The sequence below is a fragment of the Callorhinchus milii genome, unplaced genomic scaffold, assembly GCF_018977255.1.
Source record: "Callorhinchus milii isolate IMCB2004 unplaced genomic scaffold, IMCB_Cmil_1.0 Scaffold1353, whole genome shotgun sequence".
Classification (NCBI taxonomy): domain Eukaryota; kingdom Metazoa; phylum Chordata; class Chondrichthyes; order Chimaeriformes; family Callorhinchidae; genus Callorhinchus; species Callorhinchus milii.
In genome coordinates this window covers 463-15,244 of record NW_024706094.1, presented here as the reverse complement: position 1 = coordinate 15,244, position 14,782 = coordinate 463, and the positions used below count along the sequence as shown (strand labels likewise).

The following is a 14,782-nucleotide window of genomic DNA, read 5'->3' as shown; positions in this document are numbered from 1 at the left end:
TGACCGATAAACATTTCCACAAGTTGATAAGCCCACTGTGTTGTGGGCAGGTCGCTTCTGAAAAAGAGCGGTGTAGCTCAAGTGGGCTATGCCTGGTAAAATAAAAAAAAACGTAGAAATATTTAAAGTAAAAACAAAGTTTCAAAGTAGTGAGCCAGGTGAAGACAAATTAAACTTAAGAAGAGAAAGCAAATGCAATCAGGCGAGGGCAGGAGGCAAGGCCCCGCATGGCTAGGCCCCGCGTTGTAATGTTTCAACCTGGACATCGATTCCATACTCGGTGCTACTCAATTGATATCCCTACGAGGGAGAAGGAGCGAGGCTCTACCTGGGTTAATAACAACAACCACTACAACAACAACAACAACCACCACGATGTAAACTTCTCACCTCGGATCTCAGTGAGCGAGCGTGCGCGAAGCAGAAGCGACCTGATAACTCGTGACGTCATGTGGCAGCAGGAGGTGACATGACGTCACTTGCGGGGTTCACACAATCCTCTTCCCCAACGAGCAGCAGGGTAACTGAATACAGTATATTATAGTAATAGGTTTTTACCCTTTTAAACTGGTACAAAACTGACACCTTTATACAAGGCATCATGTTTGCAATAACCACAACACAAGTAGTCAAAAATGCAAACAAAAAAGCAACTCTGATAATGATAATATGCACTGTCCTTGAAGTTGATTGGTCCACACCCGAGACGGCTTTCTCTGATACTGCACTGTGTTTGAGTAGTACGCCTTCTGGTGTCATCTGGTTCTATGGCTCCCTCTCTTGAACAGAGACCCATTGGGTGCGTGAGCTCAACAATAACGTGAACATTGTGTGTGGACACTGTTTGTTGTCGCAGTCGGGGCACAGGTGGTGCATTGGCCAGTCATCTCAGTCAGTCGACCCATGAAACCTGGATGTGCCCCGTGCACATAGCCTGGCACAAGCGCCGTGGTGACGTCACCGCCACTTAGTGGCGAATGGCGGTTGTTACTGTGTGTATACACTGTGCGTGTACAGACTGTATACTGTGTGGGTAAATTGTGTCTACGCTGTGTACATGGTGTGTAGACCTTGTGGGTACACTGCGTGTGTACAGTGGGTGGTCCGAATCAGTCGGGCGGCATTATCTTTACATCGGCTGCGCTATGCTGTGTGGAAGCTACCTGGTCTGTCGCTCCGCATGAAGCTTCGGTTCTTCTCGGCCAGTTTTGCCCTCCCTTCTGTAGGCATGTGAAACGTGGACCCCTCTAAATGGAACATCTGCGCCGGTTAGAAACATTCAGGCTGTCATGCCTACACTCAGATTGAGGGAAGCCAAGTAGAAGCACATTCTCTATTTATTGCAGAGGTTCAAGGTTCAAATCCGACAGGCACGTCTGGCTACTCCAGTAACATTTAACAAAATATGCACCGTCTGCTTAACAGTGGATGTAAAACATACGATTGTCATTCAAAACGCATAGGTCATTGCATGTTGGTGTCATGGTCAATATTTGGGCAATTTCAAACATGATCCAGAAATTACATAATGAAGATTACACATCAATCATCACCCCCTACTGACAGACTCATGCCCACATGCAGTTGACAGCAGTGTCACCTTATGACACAGAGGCAGCTGCCACTTGAAGGTGCTCTTCGAGTGTTTGTGATGAGATATGAAACTGAGTTGCTGAGGCAATTAAACACCATATCAATGCAAATATAAACAGTGGAATACTTGGAAGCTTATTGGCTCTTGCTCCTGATTCTTCATCTACCCAACCCACAGGTCAACAAATACTCGCCGCTCTTACTCTGCAGGTTGAACCCAGGAATTCAGTGTTCAATTTCACGTTCTTTTCATTAAAGGCCTGTGACAAAGGTGCATCTATTGGAGCTTCATTGTCTCAAGCCTACCATCTACCGGGTCTCCATTTGACTTTGTATTGTCTAAGAAGTCCACCCACACCTCCACTTCCACAAACTGCTGGGAGTTGCCTAGCTCTGCTCGCAGTCAGAATTCTCCTCCTGCTTCACGTTGTCTCCATCGAGCCGATTTATATTCCCACAGAGCCAAGCCACAACATTTGGCTGTCGTCTGATGAAGCTGGTTGGAATTACTGTCAAAACGTTGTACTTAGATTGTAAATGTTGTGGCTTGGCTCTCCAACACACCGATGAGATGTACTAGTACACTACACTACACACTAGTGCTGTACTAGTGACGCATTGGGCACGTTTTGTTTACCTGACAAACCTCTTACTAAATGGCTGTGTCGGGTGGTGGCGGGGTTAACGGCACATTGATTTATTTACGCGATCAATCCCAAACAAACCTGTATTATGGCTGTATATTTGGAGTTTGCGTGTCCCTCTCTCTCCGTGGTCGCGTGGATTCTCCTCCGGATCCTGCGGTTTTCCCTGCACATTTAGAGTCAACATCACCACGCGTTTAGAGTATTTGACCGATAAACATTTCCACAAGTTGATAAGCCCACTGTGTTGTGGGCAGGTCGCTTCTGAAAAAGAGCGGTGTAGCTCAAGTGGGCTATGCCTGGTAAAATAAAAAAAAACGTAGAAATATTTAAAGTAAAAACAAAGTTTCAAAGTAGTGAGCCAGGTGAAGACAAATTAAACTTAAGAAGAGAAAGCAAATGCAATCAGGCGAGGGCAGGAGGCAAGGCCCCGCATGGCTAGGCCCCGCGTTGTAATGTTTCAACCTGGACATCGATTCCATACTCGGTGCTACTCAATTGATATCCCTACGAGGGAGAAGGAGCGAGGCTCTACCTGGGTTAATAACAACAACCACTACAACAACAACAACAACCACCACGATGTAAACTTCTCACCTCGGATCTCAGTGAGCGAGCGTGCGCGAAGCAGAAGCGACCTGATAACTCGTGACGTCATGTGGCAGCAGGAGGTGACATGACGTCACTTGCGGGGTTCACACAATCCTCTTCCCCAACGAGCAGCAGGGTAACTGAATACAGTATATTATAGTAATAGGTTTTTTACCCTTTTAAACTGGTACAAAACTGACACCTTTATACAAGGCATCATGTTTGCAATAACCACAACACAAGTAGTCAAAAATGCAAACAAAAAAGCAACTCTGATAATGATAATATGCACTGTCCTTGAAGTTGATTGGTCCACACCCGAGACGGCTTTCTCTGATACTGCACTGTGTTTGAGTAGTACGCCTTCTGGTGTCATCTGGTTCTATGGCTCCCTCTCTTGAACAGAGACCCATTGGGTGCGTGAGCTCAACAATAACGTGAACATTGTGTGTGGACACTGTTTGTTGTCGCAGTCGGGGGCACAGGTGGTGCATTGGCCAGTCATCTCAGTCAGTCGACCCATGAAACCTGGATGTGCCCCGTGCACATAGCCTGGCACAAGCGCCGTGGTGACGTCACCGCCACTTAGTGGCGAATGGCGGTTGTTACTGTGTGTATACACTGTGCGTGTACAGACTGTATACTGTGTGGGTAAATTGTGTCTACGCTGTGTACATGGTGTGTAGACCTTGTGGGTACACTGCGTGTGTACAGTGGGTGGTCCGAATCAGTCGGGCGGCATTATCTTTACATCGGCTGCGCTATGCTGTGTGGAAGCTACCTGGTCTGTCGCTCCGCATGAAGCTTCGGTTCTTCTCGGCCAGTTTTGCCCTCCCTTCTGTAGGCATGTGAAACGTGGACCCCTCTAAATGGAACATCTGCGCCGGTTAGAAACATTCAGGCTGTCATGCCTACACTCAGATTGAGGGAAGCCAAGTAGAAGCACATTCTCTATTTATTGCAGAGGTTCAAGGTTCAAATCCGACAGGCACGTCTGGCTACTCAAGTAACATTTAACAAAATATGCACCGTCTGCTTAACAGTGGATGTAAAACATACGATTGTCATTCAAAACGCATAGGTCATTGCATGTTGGTGTCATGGTCAATATTTGGGCAATTTCAAACATTATCCAGAAATTACATAATGAAGATTACACATCAATCATCACCCCTACTGACAGACTCATGCCCACATGCAGTTGACAGCAGTGTCACCTTATGACAGAGGCAGCTGCCACTTGAAGGTGCTCTTCGAGTGTTTGTGATGAGATATGAAACTGAGTTGCTGAGGCAATTAAACACCATATCAATGCAATATATATAACAGTGGAATACTTGGAAGCTTATTGGCTCTTGCTCCTGATTCTTCATCTACCCAACCCACAGGTCAACAAATACTCGCCGCTCTTACTCTGCAGGTTGAACCCAGGAATTCAGTGTTCAATTTCACGTTCTTTTCATTAAAGGCCTGTGACAAAGGTGCATCTATTGGAGCTTCATTGTCTCAAGCCTACCCATCTACCGGGTCTCCATTTGACTTTGTATTGTCTAAGAAGTCCACCCACACCTCCACTTCCACAAACTGCTGGGAGTTGCCTAGCTCTGCCTCGCAGTCAGAATTCTCCTCCTGCTTCACGTTGTCTCCATCGATGTGAAGGTACGATTTTGGAGTTGAATCTTCATCTTCACAGTTTACCGTCACTTTTTCGCTCTTCACCATCACTTCACATTTCACCTTCACTTCTTCGCTCTTCATCACTTCTTCACATTTCACCTTCGCCTCTTCACATTTCACCTTGATACCTTTAAAAGTGTCCAAGCTGGGATTCACTTCTGGTTTCATGAGGGATGGGCTCATTGCAGCACTTTGACTTTCACAAGCCGATTTCAGACTCCATTTCTTGGGGATCTTCTGATGCTTGTGTGTCCTCTGGTGTCTTTTAAGAATTGATGACTGTGCAAACGCCTTCCCACACAGAGTGCAACTGAAGGGTTTCTCTCCCGTGTGTGTTCTCTGGTGTCTATGAAGACCTGATGACTGTGCAAATGCCTTGTCACACACAGTGCACTTGAAGGGTTTCTCTCCCGTGTGTGTTCTCTGGTGTAATTGAAGATGTTGTGAATGTGCAAACGCCTTCCCACACACAGTGCACTTGAAGGGTTTCTCTCCAGTGTGTGTTCTCTGGTGTAATTTAAGATATGGTGATTGTGCAAACGCCTTCCCACACAGAGTGCAACTGAAGGGTTTCTCTCCTGTGTGTGTTCTCTGGTGTATTTTAAGATGTTGTGAATGTGCAAACGCCTTCCCACACAAAGTGCAACTGAAGGGTTTCTCTCTCGTGTGAGTTCTCTGATGTAATACAAGAGCAGATGACTGTGAAAACGCCTTCTCGCACAGACTACACTTGAAGGGTTTTTCTCCTGTGTGTGTTATCCGGTGTTTTTTAAGAGGAGATTTATCTGAAAATGCCTTCCCACACACACTGCACTTGAAGGGTTTATCTCCCGTGTGTGTTCTCTGGTGCGATACAAGACCAGATGACTGTGAAAACGCCTTCCCGCACAGACTGCACCTGAAGAGTTTCTCTCCCGTGTGTGTTCTCTGGTGGTTCCTAAGAACTGATGAATGTGAAAATGCCTTGTCACACACAGTGCACTTGAAGGGTTTCTCTCCTGTGTGTGTTCTCTGGTGTATTTTAAGATTTTGTGAACGTGCAAACGCCTTCCCACACAGAGTGCAACTGAAGGGTTTCTCTCCCGTGTGTGTTCTCTGATGTAATACAAGAGCAGATGACTGTGAAAACGCCTTCGCGCACAGACTGCACTTGAAGGGTTTTTCTCCTGTGTGTGTTCTCCGGTGTTTTTTAAGAGCAGATGAATATGAAAATGCCTTCCCACACACACTGCACTTGAAGGGTTTTTCTTCCGTGTGTGTTCTCTGGTGGTTCCTTAGAACTGATGGATATGAAAATGCCTTGTCACACACAGTGCACTTGAAGGGTTTCTCTCCTGTGTGAGTTCTCTGGTGCTGTGTTAAATGTCCAACACGATCCATGCTGTATGCACGCTGGTCGCGTTGTTGCCTTTTTGTACCGAGCTGCGCTGAGTGCCTTTGTTCCATCAAACCAATTCTGCAGAGGAAGCGTCAGCTGCAGACAGAAAAAAGAGAATATCCACACTATCTACGTCAGTATTGAGGCACAAAGGAATGCATATATACAGTCACACATGACTTGCATGTCTATACTCATTCATATATTCATGATAATATGAAAAAGATTCCCAAATTCATCACACGGGCACACAATTAGAGGGCCAATGGTCAACCTGGAAGCCCTAGTATCTTCAAAATGAATGTTAACCTAAAACTCCAAGCACACAATTTCAGTTTTCTGGCTACAAAAAGAATATTTATAAAAGAAAAATGCAGCTAACATAGAAAAGGGTGTTGAAAATAATACTATTTTTATTATGCAGAAATGCATAAATTAATGTTCAATCGCTAACTTAGAGGCATGAAGCCAGGCTCAGATTTCCTTGAATGCTGGGATGAACAGATCTAACTTCAGCTGCATATGTGCAGTGTTAATTTCCTGTTTCCATTCTCCTAAAAATTTCCAGAGGAAAAAAAGTATATACTATTGTTTTGATTTAACCTCCGTGTTCAATCGAGTTAATATACTTTACTGCAAATACAAACTTGACACTGTAACACACACTGGCATGGAAAAAAGGTGGTGGTGTGTTCAGAACCATGCCTGGCCACCTTCATATGCTCATTATTAATGCTTCCCCACAATAAGTTAAGTTTTCATGAATCAATCACGTTTGTTGTCAGAGATAATCAAACTTTAATTGTGATAACACTATGTAACACAATTTTTGTTCCTGGGTACTAAGTGTTATTTTTTTTATTGCTTATGCCTAAGAGTCTAGAAATTGGCTATTATTCCCCACAAATTTTGCTTTTGTGACCAGAATTGTACGTGAACGAAAATAACAAATTCACCTGTTTTTTCATTGAAAAGAGGTACATTTCTAAATATCACTGTCCTGGTCACAAAAGCAAAGTTTGTGGGGAATAGCCATTTTTTGTACTTAAGAGGCAAAAGCAATTAGGAAATAACACATACAGGAACAAGACATTTTTTTTGGTTACACAGTGGAAAAACTGCGCCACCGCTCCCCACATAGATAAACTCTTACATACACATATATTTCACATGAATGCCATGTAAGTGTGGATCACTTGTCAGCATGTCATGAGAATGATCCAGGTGTCAAGGGATGACTGACTGAGATGATTAACAGACGCACCAGCTGTGCTTCCTGCTGTCTTGCTGCATTTGAGGCACCCAGCGTTCCACCCATTCATGTGATCGTTGCTACTCCAACCTCATTGTTGTTGCAGAGCAAATACCTCCAACTCCCCTGCAGCATACGTCATGGGCCTCTTCGAGAGGCCGATCTTGACAGCAGGTCTGATCAACTCCACATCCTCCAATCTCTTCTCTAGCCAATGCCATGCCCGTTTAGCCCGTAACATCTGGACTAACAGAAGATGATTGTGCATGCTGTCTGTTTATGCGGAATTCATGACCCAACCAATGCAGCCTCCCTGCCAAAGTCTCAGATTATATTCTGTACTGATATTTTAGGGCTCTGTAAGGTTATAATACAATCTTGTTTGGTTCAATAGAGGGGATCATAGGCTGGCCAGTCTTAATTATAAGCCAGAACAGACGGTCCTTTAAATAAGTTAATATTTTGCATCTACAGAGAAAGGAGTAATATCTGTGGCCAAGAAGACTCGCAGCTTTGTTTGTTCGTTTATTTCTAAATCCTCTTGTCTTGGTGAGGGTTGTAGCGGCAGCAGATTTAGTAGGGCAGTCCAGACTTCCCTTTCCCTGGCGACAGACTCTGGATCTTCCTGGGGAATTCCCAGGCATTCCCAAATCAGCCAAGCGACATATTCCCACCAGCAAGTCCAGGCCCGGGCCCCGGGGACTTCCCTCAGTGGGACGTGCCCGATAGAGTTCCAGGGGCAGTCTATTGGGGGGCCTCGTTACAGATATTGTATATTGATATCACTCGTGGAATGAGGCCTGGTGGCTCGGTGACCCACGTAACCCATTTGGACCCAGCCTGGAATGGCTGCGTGGCACCGTCCTGTGCGCCCACCATCCACAGTACGAAGAGTGAGAGGCGGGTGCGATGCCAGTATGGCAGGGAGAGGGATGGTCTCAGACAGACTAGACCTTGGTGATGGACACTCACAGCTTTGTATGGCGCAAAAGTCCAGGCAGCTTCCACACAGTGTTACACAGTCTAATGAAAGAATGCTGCTAGACAAATTTAAAGTGAGACTTTGGCTGCCAAACCAGAGCTGGTCGTGAACACATTAACCAGGTATGGGAGCTCCTCCATTACTTGCAGAACTGCCTGATAACTCATGGAGAGTTGAGCAGGTACAGTGTTGTATGACATGAAATTCCCAGGCAGGTGATTTATTTTGGTGGAACATACGCAAGGCCACCTTTCATGATGGAATTATCCGGGCACAGAACGAGATTATCTAACCCGATCTCATTGAGTAGCCATTTCCAGATCATCAGCAGATATAACATGGTTGACCAGGGAACGATCCCTTAACTATAACCAGGCATCGATGCGCGTATCATTTTAACTGTAACGAATGCAATTATTTATATGGCTATTGTGAGCTTCTCAAATTACATAATTAATGAAGATGCTATGTAATGCAATGCATGGGGGCAGAGTGAATTTCTGTCACAAGCCAAATTGAACAGCAAATGGCTCCAACTCCTGGTCACGCAGCTTTAGACGGGCTTGCCCAAAATCATAAAAATCGTCAATGAATGTGAGCAGAGGCAGAGACATAAAAAACAAAGAACAACCCAAAGCCCCAAGCCTCGATATGGTACGATAGACCTTAATTACATAAAAAAGCAGAGACATTACTCTTAATGTTTGATTACTGAGACCTGAGCTAAGCCGGGTAACTTAGTTATTGCTGGATAAATACTATACTTCCGATGAAGTTTGTGTGTGAGTGGGGAGCAGTAGTGCAACGGTTAGCGTGCTGTGCTATGAACCCAGCGAGCCGATTTATATTCCCACAGAGCCAAGCCACAACATTTGGCTGTCGTCTGATGAAGCTGGTTGGAATTACTGTCAAAACGTTGTACTTAGATTGTAAATGTTGTGGCTTGGCTCTCCAACACACCGATGAGATGTACTAGTACACTACACTACACACTAGTGCTGTACTAGTGACGCATTGGGCACGTTTTGTTTACCTGACAAACCTCTTACTAAATGGCTGTGTCGGGTGGTGGCGGGGTTAACGGCACATTGATTTATTTACGCGATCAATCCCAAACAAACCTGTATTATGGCTGTATATTTGGAGTTTGCGTGTCCCTCTCTCTCCGTGGTCGCGTGGATTCTCCTCCGGATCCTGCGGTTTTCCCTGCACATTTAGAGTCAACATCACCACGCGTTTAGAGTATTTGACCGATAAACATTTCCACAAGTTGATAAGCCCACTGTGTTGTGGGCAGGTCGCTTCTGAAAAAGAGCGGTGTAGCTCAAGTGGGCTATGCCTGGTAAAATAAAAAAAAACGTAGAAATATTTAAAGTAAAACAAAGTTTCAAAGTAGTGAGCCAGGTGAAGACAAATTAAACTTAAGAAGAGAAAGCAAATGCAATCAGGCGAGGGCAGGAGGCAAGGCCCCGCATGGCTAGGCCCCGCGTTGTAATGTTTCAACCTGGACATCGATTCCATACTCGGTGCTACTCAATTGATATCCCTACGAGGGAGAAGGAGCGAGGCTCTACCTGGGTTAATAACAACAACCACTACAACAACAACCACCACGATGTAAACTTCTCACCTCGGATCTCAGTGAGCGAGCGTGCGCGAAGCAGAAGCGACCTGATAACTCGTGACGTCATGTGGCAGCAGGAGGTGACATGACGTCACTTGCGGGGTTCACACAATCCTCTTCCCCAACGAGCAGCAGGGTAACTGAATACAGTATATTATAGTAATAGGTTTTTACCCTTTTAAACTGGTACAAAACTGACACCTTTATACAAGGCATCATGTTTGCAATAACCACAACACAAGTAGTCAAAAATGCAAACAAAAAAGCAACTCTGATAATGATAATATGCACTGTCCTTGAAGTTGATTGGTCCACACCCGAGACGGCTTTCTCTGATACTGCACTGTGTTTGAGTAGTACGCCTTCTGGTGTCATCTGGTTCTATGGCTCCCTCTCTTGAACAGAGACCCATTGGGTGCGTGAGCTCAACAATAACGTGAACATTGTGTGTGGACACTGTTTGTTGTCGCAGTCGGGAGCACAGGTGGTGCATTGGCCAGTCATCTCAGTCAGTCGACCCATGAAACCTGGATGTGCCCCGTGCACATAGCCTGGCACAAGCGCCGTGGTGACGTCACCGCCACTTAGTGGCGAATGGCGGTTGTTACTGTGTGTATACACTGTGCGTGTACAGACTGTATACTGTGTGGGTAAATTGTGTCTACGCTGTGTACATGGTGTGTAGACCTTGTGGGTACACTGCGTGTGTACAGTGGGTGGTCCGAATCAGTCGGGCGGCATTATCTTTACATCGGCTGCGCTATGCTGTGTGGAAGCTACCTGGTCTGTCGCTCCGCATGAAGCTTCGGTTCTTCTCGGCCAGTTTTGCCCTCCCTTCTGTAGGCATGTGAAACGTGGACCCCTCTAAATGGAACATCTGCGCCGGTTAGAAACATTCAGGCTGTCATGCCTACACTCAGATTGAGGGAAGCCAAGTAGAAGCACATTCTCTATTTATTGCAGAGGTTCAAGGTTCAAATCCGACAGGCACGTCTGGCTACTCCAGTAACATTTAACAAAATATGCACCGTCTGCTTAACAGTGGATGTAAAACATACGATTGTCATTCAAAACGCATAGGTCATTGCATGTTGGTGTCATGGTCAATATTTGGGCAATTTCAAACATGATCCAGAAATTACATAATGAAGATTACACATCAATCATCACCCCCTACTGACAGACTCATGCCCACATGCAGTTGACAGCAGTGTCACCTTATGACACAGAGGCAGCTGCCACTTGAAGGTGCTCTTCGAGTGTTTGTGATGAGATATGAAACTGAGTTGCTGAGGCAATTAAACACCATATCAATGCAAATATAAACAGTGGAATACTTGGAAGCTTATTGGCTCTTGCTCCTGATTCTTCATCTACCCAACCCACAGGTCAACAAATACTCGCCGCTCTTACTCTGCAGGTTGAACCCAGGAATTCAGTGTTCAATTTCACGTTCTTTTCATTAAAGGCCTGTGACAAAGGTGCATCTATTGGAGCTTCATTGTCTCAAGCCTACCCATCTACCGGGTCTCCATTTGACTTTGTATTGTCTAAGAAGTCCACCCACACCTCCACTTCCACAAACTGCTGGGAGTTGCCTAGCTCTGCCTCGAAGTCAGAATTCTCCTCCTGCTTCACGTTGCCTCCATCGATGTGAAGGTACGATTTTGGAGTTGAATCTTCATCTTCACAGTTTACCGTCACTTTTTCGCTTTTCACCATCACTTTCTCACATTTCACCTTTACTTCTTCACTCTTCATCATTTCTTCACATTTCACCTTCGCCTCTTCACATTTCACCTTGATACCTTTAAAAGTGTCCAAGCTGGGATTCACTTCTGGTTTCATGAGGATGGGCTCACTGCAGCACTTTGACTTTCACAAGCCAATTTCAGACTCCATTTCTTGGGGATCTTCTGATGCTTGTGTGTCCTCTGGTGTCTTTTAAGAATTGATGACCGTGCAAACGCCTTCCCACACAGAGTGCAACTGAAGGTTTTCTCTCCCGTGTGTGTTCTCTGGTGTAATTGAAGATGTTGTGAATGTGCAAACGCCTTACCACACACAGTGCACTTGAAGGGTTTCTCTCCCGTGTGTGTTCTCTGGTGTAATTTAAGATATGGTGATTGTGCAAACGCCTTCCCACACAGAGTGCAACTGAAGGGTTTCTCTCCCGTGTATGTTCTCTGGTGTGCTTGAAGATGTGATGATTGTGCAAACGCCTTCCCACACAAAGTGCAACTGAAGGGTTTCTCTCCCGTGAGTTCTCTGGTGTATTTTAAGATGTTGTGAATGTGCAAACGCCTTCTCACACAGATTGCAACTGAAGGGTTTTTCTCCTGTGTGTATTATCCAGTGTTTTTTAAGAGTAGATTTACGGGAAAATGCCTTCCCACACACACTGCACTTGAAGGGTTTATCTCCCGTGTGTGTTCTCTGGTGTGATACAAGACCAGATGACTGTGAAAACGCCTTCCCGCACAGACTGCACTTGAAGGGTTTCTCTCCTGCGTGAGTTCTCTGGTGCTGTATCAGATGTTTAACATGATCCGTGCTGTATGCACACTGGTTGCATTGTTGCCTTTTTGCACCGAGCTGTGCTGAGTGCCTTTGCTCCATCAGACCAATTCTGCAGAGGAAGTGCCAGAGGAAGCATCAGCTGCAGACAGAAAAAAATTAATATCCAGACCATCTACGTCAGTATAGAGGCACAAAAGAATGCATATATACACAGTCACACATGACTTGGACGTCTATACTCATTCATATATTCATGATAAGAGTGAAAAAGATTCCCAAATTCATCACATGGGCACACAATGAGAGGGCAAATGGTCAGCCTGGAAGCCCTAGTATCTTAAAAATGACTGTTAACCTAAAACTCCAAGCACACAATTTCAGTTGTCTGGCTACAAAAGGAATATTTATGAAAGCAAAATGCAGCTAACGTCATAAAGGGTGTTGAAAATAATACTATTTGTATTATGCAGAAATGCATAAATTAATGTTCAATCACAACTTAAAGGTGTGAAGCCAGGCTCAGATTTCCTTGAATGCTGGGATGAACAGATCTAATTTCAGCTGCATATGTGCTGTGTTAATTTCCTGTTTCCATTCTCGTAAAAAGTTCCAAAGGAAAACTAAAATAAACTATTGTTTAGATTTAACCTCTGTGTTCAATCGAGTTAATATACTTTACAGCAAATACAAACTTGACACTGTAACACACAATGGCATGGTAAAAAGGTGGTGTGTTCAGAACCATGCCTGGCCACCTTCATATGCTCCGTAATAATGCTTCCCCACAATAAGTGAAGTTTTCACCAATCAATCACGTTTGCTGTCAGCGATAATCAAACTTTAATTGTGATAACACTATGTAACACAATTTTTGTTCCTGGGTACTAATTGTTATTTTTTTATTGCTTATGCCAAAATGTCTAGAAAATGGCTTATTCCCCACAAACATTGCTTTTGTGACCAGAATTATACAAGAACTAAAAAAACTAATTCACCTATTTTCGCATTGAAAAGAGATACATTTCTAAATATCACTGTCCTGGTCACAAAAGCAAAGTTTGTGGGGAATAATATCCATTTTTTGTACTTTAGAGGCAAAAGCAATTAGGAAATAACACATACTACCCAGGAACAAATGTTTTTTTTGTTACACAGTAGAAAAACTGCGCCACCGCTCCCCACATAAACTCTTCCATACACATATATTTCACATGAATGCCATGTAAGTGTGGATCACTTGTCAGCAGGTCATGGGAATGATCCAGGTGTCAAGGGTTGACTGAAATGATTAACAGATGCACCAGCTGTGCATCCTGCTGTCTTGCTGCATTTGAGGCACCCAGCATTCCACCCATTCATGTGAGCATTGCTACTCCAACCTCATTGTTGTTGCAGAGCAAATACCTCCAACTGCCCTGCAGCATACGTCCCGGGCCTCTTCGAGAGGCTGATCTTGACAGCAGGTCTGATCAACTCCACATCCACCAATCTCTTCTCTAGCCAATGCCATGCCCGTTTAGCCCGTAACATCTGGACTAACAGAAGATGATTGTGCATGCTGTCTGTTTATGCGGAATTCATGACCCAACCAATGCAGCCTCGCCTGCCAAAGTCTCAGATGATATTTTGTACTGATATTTTAGGGCTCTGTAAGGTTATAATACAATCTTGTTTGGTTCAATAAAGGGGATCATAGGGAGGCCAGCCTTAATAAAAAGCCAGAACATACAGTCCTTAAAATAAGTTCATATTGTGCATCCACAGAGAAAGGAGTAATATCTGTGGTCAAGAAGACTGACAGCTTTATTCGTTCATTAATTTCTAAATCCTCTTGTCTTGGTGAGGTTTGTGGTGGCAGCACATTCAGTAGGGCAGTCCAGACCTCCCTTTCCCTGGCGACAGACGAGCTCTTCCTGGGGAATTCCCAAGCGTTCCCAAAGCCAGCCAAGCGACGTATTCCCACCAGAATGTCCTGGGCCAGGCCCTTGGGACGTCCCCCAGTGGGACGTGCCTGGTAGAGTTCCAGGGACAGTCTATTAGGGGGCATCCTTACAGATATTATATATTGATATCACTCATGGAACGATGCCTGGTGGCTAGGTGACCCAAAATCAGGTCTGTCGACACCTGGTTTTCACCTGAGGACGGCTGCTTGCGTTGTGGCCGAAACGTCGTGAGAATTATTTTATTATGTTTTATTTTGATTAGTTTATTACTTCCCTTCTACGTGACTTTACCGAAAGAACCAAGACGACTTCCACACGTTGATAAGCCCACTGCGTTGTGGGCAGGTCGCGTCTGAAAACGAGCGGTGTAGCTCAAGTGGGCTATGCCTGGTAAATAAAATAGTAGAAATATTTAAAGTAAAACAAAGTTTCAAAGTAGTGAGCCAGGTGAAGACAAATTAAACTTAAGCAGAGAATTAAAGCAAATGCAATCAGGCGAGGGCAGGAGGCAAGTCCCCGCATGGCTAGGCCCCGCGTTGTAATGTTCCAACCTGGACATCGATTCCATACTCGCT

The 14,782-nt window shown here is 44.8% G+C and overlaps 1 protein-coding gene across 1 annotated transcript; it reads right to left on the bottom strand.

The window, feature by feature from the left end:
• Positions 1-4,625: 4,625 nt before the first annotated feature.
• On the bottom strand, positions 4,626-14,308 carry LOC121852792 (zinc finger protein OZF-like; the record flags this gene model as incomplete). Its single annotated transcript, XM_042346692.1, has 4 exons — positions 13,991-14,308; positions 11,794-11,915; positions 5,301-5,886; positions 4,626-5,216 (listed from the first exon to the last, which is right to left on the bottom strand). Coding segments are annotated over exons 1-4 (1,617 nt in total), but the record flags the coding sequence as incomplete, so codon positions are not given.
• Between the last annotated feature and the right edge of the window lie 474 nt (positions 14,309-14,782).